The following is a 20,144-nucleotide window of genomic DNA, read 5'->3' as shown; positions in this document are numbered from 1 at the left end:
TTGGTGGTAATCCTTGCTATTAGCGGTTTGACGATGATGAGCGCGTTGCTGGCCTGTTATGCCTGTATCTTCCGGGACCTATGCTGTAGATCCGAGGACAGGACAAAAAGAAGACGTCCTCATAGTCCCCGCCATGAATCTGACAATCCTAACAGACCTAGATTCGATGCAATACTTTTAAATGATATTACGCAAGGAGAAAGTATGCCCACAGAATCTGAGAAAATTTAATTACAAAAGAACTCTAATATAAGATTGCTATTATGATGCGGATTTTTTTATTAAGAATTGACAATACTGGAAGAGAATTAATTAGAAATGATATTAACGATATTAGAGACTACATCTTTTGCTGTGGATGATTATAACCATAAAACATAAATAGGGATGATGGGACTTTTATTTCAAGCTGCTATATTGCAGTTAATATATTATGTACATACTCGAATATATTCGTACATATATGTACATACGCTGTATATCATACATATACGACAAAGTATATGTAATAAAAAATTTCTAGTAAAAATATATAACATCGTTTAGTAGCCAATAACGGCGCGAGGAAGTTCTACACCACATTACATGGTTATATCTACATCTTTATTAATATATAAAATAAATTTTTATTTGTATTTCTCGTGCAATCATTATGTCACCCGTATTGAATATAGAACACGTACCGACGATTGACCTAAGTATCAACGAAAAATTTGTATAAACATCGTATTGTGCAATTATAAATTTTAGTAATATACTCAGCTAGCTGATTTGGCTGTTCAGCTGTTGGAGTACAGATAGTACTACATTACGCAAAGTCTGAAACATTTGTCATGTATTTATTAAACACCGTTTATTAATTCACGAATAAAATATATGTAATATGAAAAGTAATTTATTTACCAGCGGTTTGCAATGTTCCTCCAACCAACTAAACACACACCCAGATAATTCTGCAAAATTTGCTACAGAAATGTTATTAAATGTCTGAAATAAACGATCCATAATTGCCTGAAACTTTATTAAAATTTTAATTACAAAATATGTCCAAAATAATATAAATGTAATCTCACTATTCGCAGACCAAATTTAGATTTACCACTTGAAACTTGGTTTCATCGGATATACGCATTTCTGCCTGTCCTGGTTGGGTTTGATGAGCTTTAACAATTTGCTCGTAATTAGCTTGCATAATACGTAAAGCAACAACTTCTTTTCTTAACGCGTTACGCTCCTCCTCTTGTTTTTTCTTTTGTTGCAATAAAAATTGTATATAGTCAATTGATTTCTGAAGTACAGTAGCCTTAGAAAGCTTATAACCCGATGAATCGGTATGCTGGCAAGCAGGAACCAAATCTTGAAGAGAATCGTATCCCTTTTTAATAGCATCTCTTCGCTTTTGTTCTGCTTGAGTATGTGCTTCCCTCCTGCGTTCTTTATAACTTATCGTTGAATTTTTATTATCACTGTCTTCATCCTCTACAAATAATTAGTTTTACAAAATTCTTTTTAAAATGTAATTATCTTTTACTTTGGAAAGCTTATATGTTACTTTATAAATTAATTAATTAGTCTATTTAATTCAATTACTTACCTGTATTATGAGCAGATGAAGATGGTGTATTTACAGAGCCAGTACTACTACAACGAGAGAATGTATATTTCTCTGTAGGACTAGACGGCTCTAACTTCATATCACTATCTGTTGCCATATTACCACCTCCACCACGCATCGTTATGTTTGCTACTTACACGAAACAATAAATATTCACTAAAATTTATAATTCCACTCTAATGCCTTATATAAGAACTAATAAACCAATATTAAATTATCTTTATATCGTAATATTAAACGTCAGCTATTATAAACAACTTAGTACAAAATGTATAACTTTGTGTAACTATTGTTATCAAATGTATAACCATGGAATATTTAATAACAATGGAGAAAAGCAGTCGTAAAATTAAAATCGTGTAAAGTACAATTTCACTCACATATTTCATATCCATCTTTACGCAACGTATCTGCCATTACGTCAGTGATTAGTTTGTGGAGGGATCAACGCGAAGAAGAAACAAAATAATATTAAAACACGCACGTGGAAATATTACAATGGAATTGCAACAAGTAAGATGCACCGAAAGTGGAAAATAATGGAACACAGTTATCCATAAAGATTCGTTCAACAAACCGTCATATTAATGAAAGCACTAAAGATCTACGAAATTTTTCTAGCTTGTACGAAACACAATCAACATATTATAAATTCTATAAACAAACAATCCTCAAATTATTTCGTGATATTACTATACGGCCATGTTTGGCAGTAATGTAACTGTTGAGAGTGGTCGACAGTGTCGACTCGACAATCGGACAAAGCAGGTTCGCCACCTATCTGTAGCAAACGGAACATGAACTGTCAAACAAAGCCACGTGCTCGACTAGCAGACGAAAATTAATGTCAAGGTCGTGGTAAGCCAAGAAAAGTAAATCAATTATTTAGAATTCGGAATAAAATGATAATACACTCGATACTCTTGTAACTTTCTTAAATTAATCGAAAGAAAACGTATATGTTGTACACGTAAACGTACGGAAAGGCATTATCGTTGTTATATATGTATGAATTTTTGTTCAAAATTACCGCGCTTTCAATGCTTAGACTATTGTCCGTAAAGGACACTCGAGTGTGATGCGACTTTTTCTTGCGCGCTCTAGTAGAACAGCTCTATTCTGTTATCTTCAACCGGCGCGTGTAAGTTCAACTGTTCTGTTATCGCGACTTTTCTTTTTCATGTGTATTACGTTCGTCCTTTTTATCCATTAAAATACACAGCATCCGTCTTTTCCATGACGGAAACTTGTATCCTAATCTTTTCTATTATTATAAAGAATACGTATCTCTTTCACTTTCGTTGAAGTCGAAATCTATTTGCAAGAATCGTAAACTGTATTTCGTGAAAATTACAAAATGAAACGTAAATAGAAATGGAGTTCGGTAGTACAAAATGATAGTAGACTTAAGACATTTGGGCAATTCTAATTTTTCACTGCTATTGAGTCATAAAACAGAAACGGAAGTAGAAAATATTATAGGAATATCTATGTATAGTTTTCAAGGAAACTAAGAAATAGATTGAGGAAAATAATCGAGTAAAAATGATATTAATAACATTTTGCTTTTACAATGTGAAATCTATTATATTACAAAATCAAGGTCAACTTTATATGAAAGCAAACAATGCAATGCATCAAAGTACTTCAACAGAAACAGAAAATCTTTAATTTATATTCCCAAGTTGTATGCCATTTGGTCCTTAAACATATTATTTTAAAATGGGGTAATTTCTCATGATAATAAATGTAAGAAATGATGGGTTAAAAAATTTCTCTTTTGTATAAAATAAATATATACCTTTTCTCGTTGTTAACAAAAAAAACATCAAATTTTGTGAATGATTTATTTTTATATATTTCTTAATGCCTGATATGCATTGTACTCGTAAATAGTTAAATTTATAGTTTGTAATGTAAAAACAAATTGTATTGTTCTTAAAAATATATAATTTGTTATTTAACGGGCTTTTGGTTTTATATAGATGCTTTTTATAAACATTTGGATTTAACGAACCTTTGGCTTCGTATAGACGCTATTCTACGGACTTTCGATTTAAAAAATATTCCCCCCCTCCCAATTAATCTACTAAATCTAAGCTATATTAAACAATTACCTTGTTGTTGTACGAATATAATAAATTAGTTTCTATAAAAGTACTATCTTTTTGCCTCATGAAATTTAGTTTTTATTCATATTTTCCTCTATGACTTTCATGGAACACATACCACGAAGTCGCCTTTCGGTATGTTCTACACTTATTTTGACGTACAATATAGTTTGCGCAAAATATACGTTTTCATTCGTGTATTTTAAGAAAGGAACAAGAATATCATTGTATGCTGGACTGTACCTTTGACCATAGAAAATTTAGTGTACCTGGGTTCTTTTTTAATGTAATGCAAACATAGAAGGCATCCAAGGGTACGTTTTATGTTAAATTACGTTTATTATAAGGTGTATCTAATATATTATAATATAATATATATAATATATATATATATCATATATATATAATATATATAATATATATTATAATATATATTTACAATCGCTTTAATACATGTAAAACCATTTAATATAACTCATTCTTCGGCGGTACGACGTTTCGGGCCCTAACGCTGGCAATTGTATTCCTATGTTCCTTCTCGTGTCTGTAATTACCAAAGTACACGCGTATAATATTTTCTTTGTAATTGCTTATTGTGTACCTGATCCGGAGACCATTACTTGCTAGTATGTACATACTGCGAACGAATATGGTCCTCGGATTAATTCGTGACGAATCAAAATTCAAAATTATCGTTTTGTGCTCGCAATCATAACACACGGCACTACTAATTAGGAAATTAGTCTACCTCTAATTGTGTATTCATTGTTATATTCGATTAATCTTAGTAGATTCATATACATAGTACACAACGCTACATTTGTATCGTTCGGGGACGGATAATGTCGGAAAGCCGAGGACTGTAAACTATTTTAAGACAATAAACTGGCAACGTGTATCGTCGAAAGAGTAAATATTTCAATAGAAGTACATGAGGTACATTCAGTTATTGATTCCTAAATACAATTCTTTGAAGATTGTACACAGGATGCTGTTACATCAGGGGCCTAGATATATTCGTGTATAAAGAGTGTTCTGATACACGATTTATTCGATGTTCTCAAATTTTCATTTTCTTTCTTCTCGTTTTTTGGTCTGTCCGAACGTACCGCTAGTCGCGACATAAACATACAATGCAAGCATTTCGAAATTTCCGACACGGCGATTTAGTTACGCCCGCCCCCGCAATCCTATTCAACATAACAGTAGGTAAAATTCACACATATTTTCTGTAGCCAGAAACGCCCCACGTGTATTTTATTTGAATAAAGGTCACTTTCCCGCAGTTAAATCGATAAAGCATCACATCGTAAATTCTCATTAAGTTTGAATTTAGTATTTTTATATATCACACGCTCTTATTCTCTCGTTCAAATTATCTCATACATGCGTGTTATGACGTACACGTGTTTCCATCTGCACACTAGGTTTATTTTTCCTAATTAATTTTCGACATCGATAAAAAATTATATAGATATATATATACACGTATATATATATAAGCATATACATACATATATGTATATATATATATACATACGTACATATATATATTTCGGTAATATTTCATCATTAATTAATTATTATATCTTATTGTTCCATTAAAGTTTAAACTAAAGTGCTCTGTGTGGTATGCATATCTGGCAAACACCGCACTTATATATGTATATATATGTATGTATATATATACATATATATATTCATAATAAAGTATCATTTACTTATTATCAGTATCCTTTATATTTATTACTAGAATCATGAATAATAATAACTCACAATATTTCGAACTACGCATCTTAGAGATTAATTAGGATTGGTGCAAATAAAATAATTGAATCTACACAGACCGATCATCGAACATCGCGCAGGGTAACCCGTCCGATTTAAAAGGAAATCACGTAAACGCGAAATTTCAATTGATTTAGTTAAATAATTGCTCAGTGCTTCCTAATTTCTTCTCTTCAGTTTTTTTACTTACGAATGTGATGTGAAATTAGTAAATTTTTATATCGTGATTGATAAATTAGAAAATTGGTGTTTCCAAAATTTTTTTCGTTCATTCTCCTATAAATAATTGATCCTATAAATAATTTCCTAGCACTATTAATATTGCAATATACACCATCTTGTAAAATAATCGCTCATTTACAAGATGGCGCGTTGAAAACAAAATAATACCTTCCAAGGTATTTAATATGTTTTGCTCACGTTTACAATTCACTTTCTCCCCAACATCGCATTTTTAAGGCTCACAAAATTTTATATCAGTAAAATTGTTTTGATTTCATCGCGGTGAGCTGCTCTATTAAATTACTTTTTTTCAATTACAAAGTTTACCTGTCAATATTCAGAAAGATAAACTGATATCACATGTCATTATGCAAAAGCAATTCAGTTTACAAAGCCTTTGACATTTGCTACCCATTTTATGGCTAAACTCATAACATAAGTGGTATATACACAAATCATTTTAAAGAGAAATATATTTTCAATTGAGCAGACTTAGATAAATTAGAAAATTGATATGAATATTGATGAACTTGGAGTACCTGCGCGAACCAATCCCCATTCAGTCCTCTCAGGTACTTATTTATTGTTGATACTGCAAAATAAAATTTGCTAGAATCATATCCAATGTCCACTCGAAATTTTTCGTAAAAATTTCTATAAAGACAAGAACATCCCCCGCCTCGCGGAACAAAATTCATCACGTAGAGTGATTTTTATTCGTTTAACACTGTACTAAACAGTAAAATATGTTATCGGTATTCTTTTGTAAGTTTCAGACACCAAACATACTTTGTAGTGACTTTAATACAAAGAAACTCCTTTTTGTGTGACTACCAAACATTGCATTTTATATTAATTCCTGTATTGTCTGGTGGGTATTTAATTAAACTGTCAAGGATAAAATGTTTGGGATAAAAGTATCATTACAGTAAAGAAAAAACATTCGAAATATTTTGCGAGTAAATGATAAATCAGTGCATTGTTTCTATTCAAGGAATACAGAAGGTGAACTTCTCATTCGTCACCTCATTAATGACGTTTGATCTGCTCCATAGCAAGGTATCGTTATAAAATGAACATTTCACATAAAATTCAACGCTTCCGCTTTCCTTGTGTATACCATCGCAAAAATAATAACAATTAAAAAGGCTCGAAAAAGTTACTCCATGTTACTTTACGAACGATACAAATGATCAGCTATCATTTAGAATATTTGTAGATGTCACCATGCGTGACAAATTCGTCCATAATAAAATAGGAAAATCAATCGCGTTGGTTCCCTTCACGTGACAACCAACGTGGCTATAATTTTCAAAATGAGGTTCGTTGCGCGAAATGCAGGACGTTCAAGAAAGAATTTTGTACTTTTCTAAGATCATTTGTTTCGCTAGCATAAAGAAACATGTATGCTTTAAGTAGAAAGACCTCTTTCGAAAACCCAGTAAGGATGTTAGATAGATATTTTTGTACCATGATTAGAATTGATTTACATCTTCGAACGTTTGACCTGACGTGATTTGGTGGCACGGCGTGGTTTCTTTCCGGCATCGTTTGGAGTTTCCTCTGTAGTAGATTTCCGTTTCGTAGATAATGAAGGCACAGGAGCCTTTGGTGGTGCCATTTCCACAGTCGGTGGTGGCGATGAAGGCTGTGTAACTACTGGCTGCGGAGCTACTTCAGTCGGACTTTGCGCATCTGCTATAGGGATGAAGTCCAAACCTTCATCAAGCGTCTCTGATAGTACACCTTGATTGGTTAGAACTTGTATGTCCTCTGATGGTACCAACACAGATTGACCACAAACTACACACACTGGTATTGCTGGAGATTTCGATCGCCAATACTGAAGCTCTGTTTTACACTTGTTTAATTCCTATAAAATATATATATCTAATTTTGCAAATTACTAATTATCAACAAAATATTACGATACGTTTATAATTTTACCTTCAAATCTAAACATCTTAGATTTTCATGCTATTAATCATTTTCACAAAATATTTAAATAACAAAATATTGTTTACACGTATGTTTTCTCTGTCACACATTATACTTATAAGTACTAAGTGTACCTTAGTAAATACCTGTAGGAGCGTGCTAAATTTTCGGGAGGTTTCTTCATTCTTCTTATCATTGTCGTCAAGGCGTGTAGCATATTCAACAATTTGTTTTTGTTGTTCAGCTATTTTTGCCTTGCAACTCCTCAAATCTCTACGCATTAACGTTAACTGGCTATTGTATCGTTTCATGCCCTGTTTAATCTTGCGAATCCGTTTTCGTAAAACCATGTTTGATTGTGGAGGTGATACATTCGATTCTAAAAGAACAGGATCGTCCGAAGAATGTGGCGAGGATCCTTCTTCTCCGCTATTACTTCCACCCTTTCCACTTCCAACATTCAAAGGCGCGGAATCCAGACAAATAAATGGTTTACTCACATTACTAGAAGCTGTAACATTTGAATAAAAATATATTACAAAATGACAAACCGATATAGCCTAAAGAAATTTTTAATTTTCAAATTTTCTACTTACAGGAGAATGTCCCAGCAAGATCTAGAAAATCGGCTCCAAAATAAGGAATTTCTGGTAATGTCGGCTCAATGCGTTCCTTAAAGTATTCCATAGCCATTGTACTTAAATCAAATAACTCGTCGGTAACTTTATATGGTCTGGCTAATTTTGGAGTAACTTTTATATAATGTAAAATACGATAAACTTCGTCTAAAATCTGAAACGTAATTAAAAATTGAAACACTCACGTGATTAATTTTTAATTATATAACTCAAATGAAACAGATAATATACCTCTCCAGGAAAAAAACAACAATGTTTACGTTCAATATGCTTGCCAAAACTCATTTGGAGTAAAGTAAGTCTCATGTGAAGGGTTTCAATTATGTCTGATTCACAAGCTAATGGATGATTACGACGTGCAGATTCACGTCTTGGCATCTGTGCTTTAATTGCTTGAAAACGACTCAACATTTGTGCTTGAAGCTTCTGAAATGTGGAATTTAATATTGATCCGCAAACGCGATCCATCTGCTGACAAACCTACAAAACATAAGTAAAACATGGAATTAAATAAATTATTTTACCTACATATTAAAACCATATAAATAATTCATAGTATGTGTAAAACATATATTTCGACTGTAACTATATTTTTCACTTACTGGACGTAAACGAGCCACGGTATCATAATCCAAATAACTGAAAATCTTTTCAAGAATTTCAATTGGTAAGTTCGGAAGATTTAACTTATTAAAGATAGGTGGTTCCGAAACTGAGGCCCCGCTATAAGAACTAGCCATTGCTACAGATTGATGTCTCCTAGATGGACTCACATCTGCAACTTCTGCAACTGGCCCGCCCCCATTACTTCCTCCCATATTACTTGACTGACGAGTTGATACCATATTTTTAATATATTTAGGTAATCAGCTTCACCAGAAACCTAAAATAATAACTTATTGTGAATAACATTGATTTATGTATAATGATTTGGACAAAGGAATTGGGAAAATTATCTCTACCATAATCAATAACAAAAATGTAAAATGTTTTCATTAAATACAATTTTTCTAAACACACTTCTATTCATATTCCCATAAAAACTATATGATAGCATATCACTGTTACTCTCACATACTCTATACCTGTTAAGCCAAATTACACTTAAAAAATTCTTAATCAAACCAAAACTTATAAGAAAGATTATTGTACAACAACAGCATACTTATGAAAATTATAATTGTTTGTACAAACATTCACAAATTCTTCACACTGCTTAAAATATCCCTCTTTACAAACTATTTTATTATGACATAAATAATTAAAACTGTCAGTCCACTGTACCAATTTATTTTCACACAACATATGTACAATTATTTCAACCTCAATAAAAAATTATTTAATCGAATTATATTACAAAAAAACATTACAAGACAAAGACTTTTAATCCCAATCACATTAAACGCGACATAATTTTCTATTACTGTAGGCTTGGATTTTTTTTAAAACGTTCCACTTAAAAACGGATTATTAAGAAAAATCGTGCTACAGAAACTGCACAAAATTTTGTCACAGTATCGATGAAAAACAAAATCTGCCATGTAACCTAGAGAGATTTTCGTCAAATTTTACATACGATTTGGTTCTATTAATCGATTTTCGAAAAGTATAAATATGGTAAATATTAACAATGATGTTAATAAGAAATCAACAAAAACGTTGTCGTAAGACGGGAAGTAAAATTTCCGACCTTCGGTTGGCTTTAAACTTCGATACGAGGAATCAAAATCTTGGGTTAAAAAAATACCCTAGCGATACAATTGATATTAGTTTCGGTGAATGACGAATATCTGGAACATCCTCGCGATAAAAGTGATCACCTAATGCCTTCATCGATGAAGTACAGTAATCAAGAAATAAAAAATACGAACAGATGCGCATAAATATATTTACCCGCCAGCGTAACGAAATGGCCGTGTTGTGCACACAACACGCACGACAAAGTTGTACAAACTCAATGCAAATCGAAGCCGGATAAAATTTAGAATAATATTCAAAATACTATTTTATATACTGAACTCCGATGTTAATACAAGTTACATAGTATTTCAAATATAAAAACATAAAAAAGAATAGCTTTACTGGAATAGTCGAAAAATGAAGTAAAAATGTTTCTCTTTGCTTCATATGTTTAAACTGCTAAATAAAATGTGTTGCTCTCATTTCTGAAGTATTTAAAACATTTCAAATATATTACAATAATGCAAATTAATCTAAAATAGACTATGAACTAAAGTTGGGTAACAGTTGAACTATTATTCTAAACAGTAGAAAAGATCATATTAAACAATATTTCAAATATAATGTAAGAACTTAAAGAACAAGATAGTTTTATTCGAATAGCATATTTTAAATGTTTTACAGTGGTAAAAACAATATATAAAAACATCAATAAGGTAATGCATGGATGATCAGAGATAGTTTATGAATTTATACTTACATTTAACTGAACAATTGTTGTTTACATTTATCAGATCCTCAAAAGTGCATAACTAAAAAACAGTTGTGCATTTTGCAATCCTCTTGCGGCATGTAGCCACAAAATATAACAAATTGAGGCTCAGTTTTAAACTCTTGACATTCCAATGTGAACTTAAAACAGATTTGCCAAGTTGATGGTCTATAAAATATTTCTAATTTAAAATTATCCAACTATGGTATACAGTCTGCTTTAGCCTAATTTTCATAATCAGAAGATATTCCAAATATTTCAGATACTTTACGATCAAAAATAAGGTATTTTATTTGTTACACTGAACAAATCACTCAAAATAAAATACTTTCACTTTATTCTTTGACTATTGAAGTTTTAATGTTATATTTGATTACTTAATTAGCATTGACCTTGATATCTATTATTTAAAACAGCATTTTGGATTCTTCTATTTCAAATAATTAAATAGCAGATTTAGACGCGTTTGTTCGAAATAAACAATTTTTTTAAAATATTGTACTTCCACTTTGACGACACTGCAAGTAAAACGTTATTTTTGAACGTGATATTTAAAAAGTTCAATGCAAGTAAAGCAGGACTTTATTTCGATAATGATGAATCAGACTTGAAAACAAAATATCCTATTTCCTATTTAGTGTTTAAAAGACTTATTTTACCCAAAGGTGTATTTGATGGAAACAGAGGGAAACCGGGTGACCGTGCGCAATCGATGCACCTAGGACTTTTCTCTGTACATATTTCGGAAAAGCTGCGTACGTTTTAGACACTGTGTAATTGAGATAATTTGTCGCGAGAACGATGAAACAAAGAAAAAAAAGGACGCGTGGATATCGAGAATGAGCACATACCCCCTGTTAAATGACGAAAAGCAATCAATGTATCCGTGTTGGTGTTTTCAGCGACATTTTGACGGAGATCCCTTCCTTCTCCTCACGACCCTTGCGAACGATCTCGTTCTCGCTCCGTTTCACTATCGAAGTTTCTCTCGTTTCTTCTCGAGTAGCCTTATCGCTCTCGTTTGTGGTACCCTTCTCTATGCCTCTCTCCGTTTCTCTTAGCGCAATATACTCGTGTAACTATGGCGCACTCACACACGCGAATTCTACCCGGAAAAAAGCCCGCGCGTGCAGCGTTGAAATGGTTCTTCTTTTTCGTTACCTATCCTGAGACCTGTTTTTGTCCCCTTCAGAAAATCGCAGTTGGGTGCATCGGCTTCGACTCTATAAATACCAGAATAAAGGATAACAATGCCACTATCTAATATAGTCCGTTCGCTGATAAACGGGAGGTCGGCTGCGAGGTATAATTTATTCTGTAGTTTACGCGGTTCGTTTTTACTGCGAATCGTTGTTTTCGGAGTCAGAATCGAGATCGGCGCACAAACAACGCCGACGTCGACGATGACGACTATCGCGACGAAACGTACAATACATACATATGTGTATCTGTAATATCGTCACTTCGTTCAATGGTTTTGTCACATTCTGTGAAAACGTACCCACCGAATCACGAACGATTCTCGATTGGTCGACTCGCGCAGGTCAGTTCGCAACGAAGGCTATTCCGACAGCATTTTATTAACTGTCCCACAATTCGTGCAGGAAAATATCATGCGTGGCTTTTGAGATACAACATTTCATACCCGCTACCGCCACGGACCTAATAGACGGTACAAAGAGTAATATTAAGAGCAAGAAAAGCGGTACCTGAATTGCGGGGAGAGGGGAAAAATGACCGCCGAAATAACCTTCAGCCATCTTACTTTGGTACACCAATGGTGCCATCTGTTCGAAGCGTGGCAAAATTTAAACACATATGCGTAAGTCAAGAAACTAAAAACAAAATTGAGATGTTCATTTGTTTTGTGTTACACTGATTCATATATTATAGTATTATGGAATAATTTTATTCAAATACTATATATATTTTTAATAGATTGCTACTGTTTTCAGTATCCCTATTCTATTCCTAATACTGATCGATATTGATGATAAAACATTTTGTTCTATAATATAAAAATATTTTTTAATACACTCAAGCACGAAAATCTAAACATCTAGAAATGAAATATATATGTCTTACATCAGTTTTATAATCACCGGCATATATTAGGAGCAATATGAATAATTTACAACCCTATAAAAATTGTTCGCATTATCGTGTATAGGAACCTATGTTTAAGAATACCAGGTAATAGAGAATGACTGTTTAACAGTCATGTAAGAATACAGTTTTATTTAAAAAATGCATTTTACTTTTCAAGAATCTTTTATGAATGTAAAAATAAAATATTTTGTAATAATAAGTTTAATAAAGTTTATTCTGCGATCTAATATAAAATATAGATCGTTACTATATTATATTAAATGTAAAAATAAAACTTATTGTGTCCATTTATAAAAACACGCTATACATATAAGGCTATTATATTCTTTAATATTTCGATGTTTTATATAAATAACTTTTTCACGTATCGTACAAACTTTCTACTACAATAGGAGGATACCGCAACTACTTTTGGTTTTAAAGTATTCCATCGATCACTTGAATCACCGTTTAAACTTGCTATACATCGTACGCAAACTATTGTTAGCTACGACTGTATCTAAAAATGCAGAGTACATTTGTAATTCGTTATGATAAGGGGTATAAAAAAAATTATGATTTTGGCAAATGGATCCTATCCGGCTACTTTATCAAAAAATAGAATTCAGTTGTTTTTTGCACAAAAATAAATGGTATAAATATATTTTTATTTAATTTAATTCCTATAAATCACATTTTCATATAGATAGGTCTCCTTATAAAGTGCAATATTTCATATGTTTTGAATACACGGATTTTATAATTTACTATCCCATTGGCTTTTTTTTTAACTAGGTCAATAAATACGTGACCCCTTCTCAGACAGGTAGGTACTATAGTAGATCATACTACTTGGATGATAGATTATATCAAATAGATCAAAAATATGAATCACGACGAACCTGTCTATCTATAATTCCAAAATGATTATCTTCTTTTGTCCTATCTCGCTAATATTGAAGTAGCTTTTATGTAATGTAAAATACAATAAACTTCATCTAAAATCTGAAATAAAATTAGAAACTGGAAAGTACTCGTATAAAATAACTTTTTTAATTGTACGATCTATACGAAGAGGATAAATTACCTTTCCAGGAAAGGAGCAACAGTGTGCGCGTTCAACGTGGTTGCCAAAACTCATCTGAAGCAAAGTAAGTCGCATATGAAGTGTTTCGATTATGTGTGATTCGCAGACTAATTGATGATTACGACATATAGATTCGGGTTTCGGTATTTGCGCTTCAATTGCGTTGTAACGATTTAACATTTGCGTTTTAAGCTTCAGAATTGTAGAATTTAATATTGATGCACAAATATGTTCCATCTGCTGACAAACCTGCAAAACATAAGTAAAATATGGAATTAAATAAATTATTTTACATACATATTAAAATCGCATAAATAATTCATGCTATGTGTAAAACATATGTTTCGGCTGTAACTGTATTTTCCACTTACTGGACGTAAACGGGCCACGGTATCGTAGTTCAAATAACTAAAAATCTTTTCAAGTATTTCAATTGGTAAGTCAAGAAGATTCAAGTTACTAAAGGGAGGTGGTTCCGAAACGGATGTCCCGCTATAAGAATCAGCCATTGCAACAGATTGATGTGCCCTGGAAGGACACACATTTGCAACTTCAGCAATTGAGCCAACTCCATTACTTTCTTCCATATCACTTAACCGACGAGTTATATTTGTAACGCTTTTGAGTAATCATTTTCGCCAGAAATCTAAAACCATGATTTATTGCGAATAAAAATAGTAATAAGAAGAACACGTCTTTAGGCAGTTTATTCAGCTGACTTCCCCAAAGTCAATAATTGCTTACGTAACAATATTAATAATATATAAACTTCTAAAATAGATGATACGTAAAAAAATACAGAATTTACAAATATAACAATGCAAAAATTAAGCCAGAAATATTATACTGGAATGTAAAATAACGAAATTCAGATTCGAGTCAAAATGGAATCGGAAACTGCCATTGTAAAAATTGTAAAAAGAACTACACAACATTTCGATGTAGCACAGACGAAAAATAAGTCTGCAATGTAACAGATTTTCGACGTTTTCTACAGACGATCCGGTTCTACTAATTGGCTTTCAAAGAGCAAAACGTGATAAATATTGAAAGCGATGCTAACGAAAAGTCAACGAATACGTTATTACGAGACGGAAGCTAAAATTTTCGATATTTAGTTAGCAACCAAACTTCGATGCATGGAATCAAAATCTTGGATTTAAAAAATACCTTAACGATAATCAAAATATTATTTTAGACAATAGACAACAATGTTAACGCAAATTACGAAGATATAAGAAAATATAAGAAAGAATAGTTTAACTTGAACGGTCGAAAAATAAAGAAAACGTGTTGCATTTTAATGTTGTACTTTAATTTACAAAGTATGTTGTTGCTATTTTTGAAATATATTGAAATAGTGAAAATTTGGATACAGTAAACTGCAAATTACACACTTAAATAACGGGGACAGCTTTATTTGAGGAGTATGTTTAAAATATTAAAAATCCGTTAGTGGTGACAGCAGTATAAGGAAAATAGCAGAAAGATCAGACAGTTGTCCATTTTGAAACGCTCTTGAGGCATGCAGCCAAAATGAATTGGGGCTCAGGTTCAGGACCATGACATTTCAATATGAAACTCAAAACAGATTCGCCAAGTCGATAGTCTACTAAATATTTTTAATTTGTAATTATCTAACTACATATGGTATACAACTAACTCCGTCTAATTTTTATAGTCACAACATATTTCAAATAATTGTGATCAAACAAATGCGACCTAAAGCGTAATGAAAATCATTCGTTTTTTAGGCAAGCGATCACAGGGGACAAAAATTGGATTTTATAGAACAATATTGTACGTAAACAATTGTAGAAATGGTAAGAATTGGTATTAACTATGCCAAAAGTTTGATTAAGCGCGAAGAAAATTTTATTCAATGCACGGTGAGATTGAAAGGTGATTATTTACTAAAAATATTTAATCACGTAATTAGGATAAATATTGTTTTTAATTGATTCGATTAAATAGAAAACCGACTCACAAACGATTCCCGATTGGTCGTCTTGCACGGGTCAGTTCGCAACGCACGCTACTCTGACAGCATTTTATTAACTATCTCGCAATCCGTGTAGGAAGGGATCATATCTAGCCTCTGAGATGCGAGTCTACCACAGCACACCTGAAGGACGGTGCAGAGTATAATATTTAGGGCAAGAGGTGAGAAGCCTCAACTTCGAGGGGAAATGACCTCCAAGATGACCTTTTGCCATCGTACCTTGGTCAATCAGTGGCGCTACCTGCTTAAAAAGCGGCAAAATTTGAACGCATGTCTTCTTTCACGTGTTATGAGCTAGAGTAATTACTTACTACATAGGTAATATAGAAATTTTTTTTAAAAAATACCTTCTACTTCTTGATGCACCGATGGTCCCTTACCAATTTAAAAATAACGCACTCCAATATATTTATTAATAACAAGTTTAATTAAGTCGATTCGATGATGGTAAAATGTTGATCGTTGCCAGGTTCTATTAAATTTAAAAATAAATTTGATGTGCCCGTTTGGAAACACTACGTGGCTGACAGACATACTCTTTTGAACTTTTTGTCTTGATAGACACACGGATACGGATACGGGTAGCGGAAGAGTATCGCAAATTACTTCCTTTTTTGGATTTCATTACAGTATTTCATGCTGAATCACCGTTCGAACTTGTTATACATCATATACAACGCAAAGTTTTTGTTAGAAGCCACACAATAAATTCTGCAGTATTTGCTACGGCTCTAACCAAAACTTACGCCATTTATGCCATAGTTCTATGTTAAAATAAAAATTTAAAATAAAAAAAAAAGACAACTTAGGCCACTCACTGGTCTAATGCGTCCATATCAAAATGTCGATCTTCAAGAGTCCACTAGCGACATCTTTATATGCACTAATCGATAGGAAGAGCGTACAATTCGAATCAATAAACGATAGAAAGATCGTACAGAAACACAAATTATTAAGATTCTAATGCTAATTTAAGCTATTTTATTAGTTTTGTAAAACAAATTAAATTTTATCTATTTCCATATACATGTATGTATATGCATAAACTTTAAAAATACAGTGTTTGTCTATAGGTAAACAATCTTTTAAGGGATTATTCCACATGTCATAATAAGATAAAAATGAGAAAGAAGGAAATTGTGTTTGGTACTTCTCATAATTTCCAACCTGCACAGAGATATACCAAACAAGAAACATTAAAAAAAAATTTTTTGGATAGAAAATTAAAAAGGAAAAATATTTTTTACATGATTGTATTTGTATTTAAAAAAACAACTGTATTCAAAATATCCTGATAAGAATGACACACGAAGGAACTAATTTAAAATACGTTTCTAATAATAATTCACGTGACAAAGCATCATTGTTTTCACAACTATACATTTTTTCATACGTATCTAAATATACACAATGTCTCAAGAGTATAAAAATATCTTCAATGTTGCTTGATACCTCGAAGAAGGTATAACATAGTTTTATTTCTTGCGTTATTAAAAATAAAACACTATTGATAGAGATCTAACATAAAAATAGAGTTTTAATTTAAAAAAATCTTTTTTCTTAGAATTCAATATCTTATTCACTTTGAATACACAGATTTAACCATTTGATTTTACGAATTGTTTCGACGAATGTCTATTTTTAGAAAACAAAATCTTGACAATTGTAAATTATTAAATTATTTACACGCAAGACATAAAAAACGTTTACTATCTCTCTAGTTCTTTTTTTAAACCAGATCAATGAATACGTATCCCCCTCTCGGGCACGTATTATAATAGATCATACTACTTGCATGACAGTTTATTAAAATGGCCCAAAAATATAAATCACGACGGACCTGTCACCGTCGCTCCAAAATGATTATCTTGTTGACCTTTCCCGAATGAATACGCCTTTACCTTAGTCCTCTTTCCAAATATATTGCCACGAGAATTACTTTTACACAATATAGCAATTTCTGTAGCAGTTGCATAACACTTGTGAAATTGGGTCTAACAATCTAGTAGTGGTCGCATGAAATCTTTATTCCGAAACGTAACAAATCAGGTGACCTTCATAAAATATTTCAGGTGCTCGTTGAAGCAGCTGCAGCTAATGTCGATATTTCGCATAACACACAGGAATCCAAGTATGTAAATCCCGAAGCTTTCATTCCGTAATAATTGCTACTAATGATTGTTGTTAAAATATTTGTCTTTCGATTAAAAATTAATCGACGCGGTCAGAATAATTTAACGTCATAAACAGTACAAAGTATTTACAAACAAAGTGACTTTTAAACATTTTTCAATTTTCGTTTACGTGCATACGCAGTTGCAAATGGGTCACTCCGACCGGTTAGATTTTTCCAACATCAAAATTGAAAAATTTGTAGCACGTGTAACGTGTAATAGAGACTTCTTGACGGTAATCGATGTCTCATTCACAAAGAACAGGATACCATTAGGTATTTATCCAATAATGTCCAGCGCACTGATTAGGTAATGAACGGTAACTCCACGAATCTGGGGCCGATAGAGAAAACCACGAGCGGAAGGGAATCTAGCGAAACGGAAGCTGATACATCCAGAGTAAAACATTCGGTCTTGTTTTCGACGTCAAAGAGCCGCAAGCTGCCACTCACGTGTCGCAAAAGCCTTAAATAGGAGACTTCCTTCCATCGTATCAATTGAAAAGAGTATAACAGTTTGCAGGTTCGGAGTAAGATTTTTTAGGCCAAGGGCTTGCAAACGATTAGAGGCTCTTTCGACAAAAAAAAGTGAGGAATCACAGGATTTGCAAATATTTTTGAAAGAGTAAACGTTATCTTTAAAAATGTCAACAGTTTTAACAAACTTTTTCTATATCTTAAGTTTCACTAATCGCAACAATAAAAAATTCATTTTTTACCATCTACTGACCTTTCACATTGCAACCAATGAAGTTACACGTTGGTGGTCAACTTCAAAGAATTTTTTCTTAGATTTCTGAGTTATACAATGACCGAGAAAAAAATCTTGGCGATTGATTATATATCTTGTCTAGTTAATGAATGGTATTTTAAACACCGTGATTGTATACACACCCTAGTGTTTGTTTCTCTTTAGTAATTGGCTAAATTTAATTTTCGTACGTAGTGGTTCGAGTCGAAGTAAAATATTTAAATTTCATATGATTGTGTACACTCCCTAGTGTTTGTTCCTCTTTAGTAATGGAGTTAAATTTACTTGTTGTACGTAATGGTTTGAGTTAGTTTGTGACTGTTAACATGACGATAGAATTAACGACGAACAATAGAAATACAACCATTTTAAAAAGAATCTTTTAAAGGTTAACTATTTTAATTCACAGGTACAGCAATAATTGAATGATAAAATTAATGAAGTGATGTTCACCATTAATAATATCCTTCGTCACTACTTTCTAAAGATGTTAGGTAGATATTGGTAAGTAACATATTGCACAACGATACAGTGGAACCTCGATCATTGCACGAGAGCCTCGTTCATTGCACGATGGTGACAAGTAAAGGGGACGGTAGTCAAGCAACAGGTAAAGATGGAGAAGTTACGCACGAGCCATAAGTAGTGGGGATACACAGTGCCAGCTTGTTCTCATTAAGTTGTTTACCTTCTCATTAAGTTGCTTACCTTTTATTGCGGAAGTTTTCAGCACCAAATCTCTGCAATAATCAAAGTTCTACTGTACATACGTGAATGAATTTTCAAAAAGGAACAACACTCGCTAGGAAATTTGAACTAGAAACACCAAAATACACACTCGCTTAGCAAATTAGTAAAGTTAAACATTCACTAGTAATTACATAAAACTGACTCACCTATACGGTAACATATACAGGATGATTCCGAAATCATAATATTAACGATCTTGACATTGTTTATGAACATAAATAGCAGTAGCGTTGGCCAGCCAGTAGAAGATCGGGCGAACTAAGCAGATCGTGGCTGGTTTAAAACGTAGTAATTTTACACGAGAAATCACCTTCTCTTCCCAGTTGCACCACGATTTCAGGACCACCCTGTGTACCTTACGAAATTGTACTATAATTTCACGCTGATCTCAGGAGAAAAAAATCGAGGCAGAACGCCAAAGACAAAGATTCGATGCATAGGAACACGTCTTACATGCATAAAGTTTACATTGTTAACGAACGTTAATTACCATTTCGACCAGTATCTACGGCTATGGAATATTTAAAGG

At 32.5% G+C, this 20,144-nt stretch overlaps 3 protein-coding genes across 24 annotated transcripts in view; all 3 read right to left on the bottom strand.

Annotated features, from left to right (window-relative positions):
- Positions 1-383: 383 nt before the first annotated feature.
- On the bottom strand, positions 384-2,370 carry Bigmax (helix-loop-helix-leucine zipper transcription factor bigmax). Its single transcript, XM_076775154.1, has 5 exons — positions 1,996-2,370; positions 1,595-1,744; positions 1,100-1,479; positions 904-1,017; positions 384-819 (listed from the first exon to the last, which is right to left on the bottom strand). The coding sequence occupies exons 1-5, from the start codon at positions 2,030-2,032 to the stop codon at positions 763-765; spliced, it is 738 nt and encodes a 245-aa protein (XP_076631269.1). The 5' UTR covers positions 2,033-2,370; the 3' UTR covers positions 384-762.
- A 1,675-nt stretch (positions 2,371-4,045) lies between these two features.
- Positions 4,046-12,410, bottom strand: LOC143347009 (uncharacterized). Of its 9 annotated transcripts, none has more exons than XM_076775792.1 (8): positions 12,270-12,410; positions 11,616-11,987; positions 10,753-10,932; positions 8,915-9,195; positions 8,544-8,792; positions 8,271-8,466; positions 7,809-8,185; positions 4,046-7,609 (listed from the first exon to the last, which is right to left on the bottom strand). In XM_076775792.1, the coding sequence occupies exons 4-8, from the start codon at positions 9,155-9,157 to the stop codon at positions 7,223-7,225; spliced, it is 1,452 nt and encodes a 483-aa protein (XP_076631907.1). In that variant the 5' UTR covers positions 9,158-9,195; positions 10,753-10,932; positions 11,616-11,987; positions 12,270-12,410; the 3' UTR covers positions 4,046-7,222. The 9 variants fall into 9 exon arrangements, with proteins under 9 accessions (XP_076631907.1, XP_076631904.1, XP_076631911.1 ...); XM_076775789.1 differs by having other exon boundaries at positions 12,266-12,406; XM_076775796.1 differs by lacking the exon at positions 12,270-12,410 and having other exon boundaries at positions 4,046-6,328; positions 7,207-7,609; positions 11,616-12,199.
- A 209-nt stretch (positions 12,411-12,619) lies between these two features.
- LOC143347012 (F-box only protein 28-like) overlaps positions 12,620-20,144 on the bottom strand; it is a 29,590-nt gene continuing 22,065 nt past the window's right edge. For 7 of the 14 annotated variants that reach the window (XM_076775809.1, XM_076775808.1, XM_076775805.1 and 4 more), the window contains exons 4-7: positions 15,927-16,064; positions 14,311-14,585; positions 13,940-14,188; positions 13,388-13,857 (exon numbers count right to left, since the gene is read on the bottom strand). In XM_076775809.1, the coding sequence (XP_076631924.1) occupies positions 13,795-13,857; positions 13,940-14,188; positions 14,311-14,526 (528 nt within the window). In that variant the 5' untranslated portion in view covers positions 14,527-14,585; positions 15,927-16,064 and the 3' untranslated portion in view covers positions 13,388-13,794. The other 7 variants (XR_013080539.1, XM_076775801.1, XM_076775810.1 and 4 more) reach the window with 7 other exon arrangements.

The sequence above is a fragment of the Colletes latitarsis genome, chromosome 10 (assembly GCF_051014445.1).
Source record: "Colletes latitarsis isolate SP2378_abdomen chromosome 10, iyColLati1, whole genome shotgun sequence".
NCBI lineage: Eukaryota > Metazoa > Arthropoda > Insecta > Hymenoptera > Colletidae > Colletes > Colletes latitarsis.
Note: the sequence above shows the minus strand (reverse complement) of the source record. Positions and strands in the feature narration are given on the sequence as shown.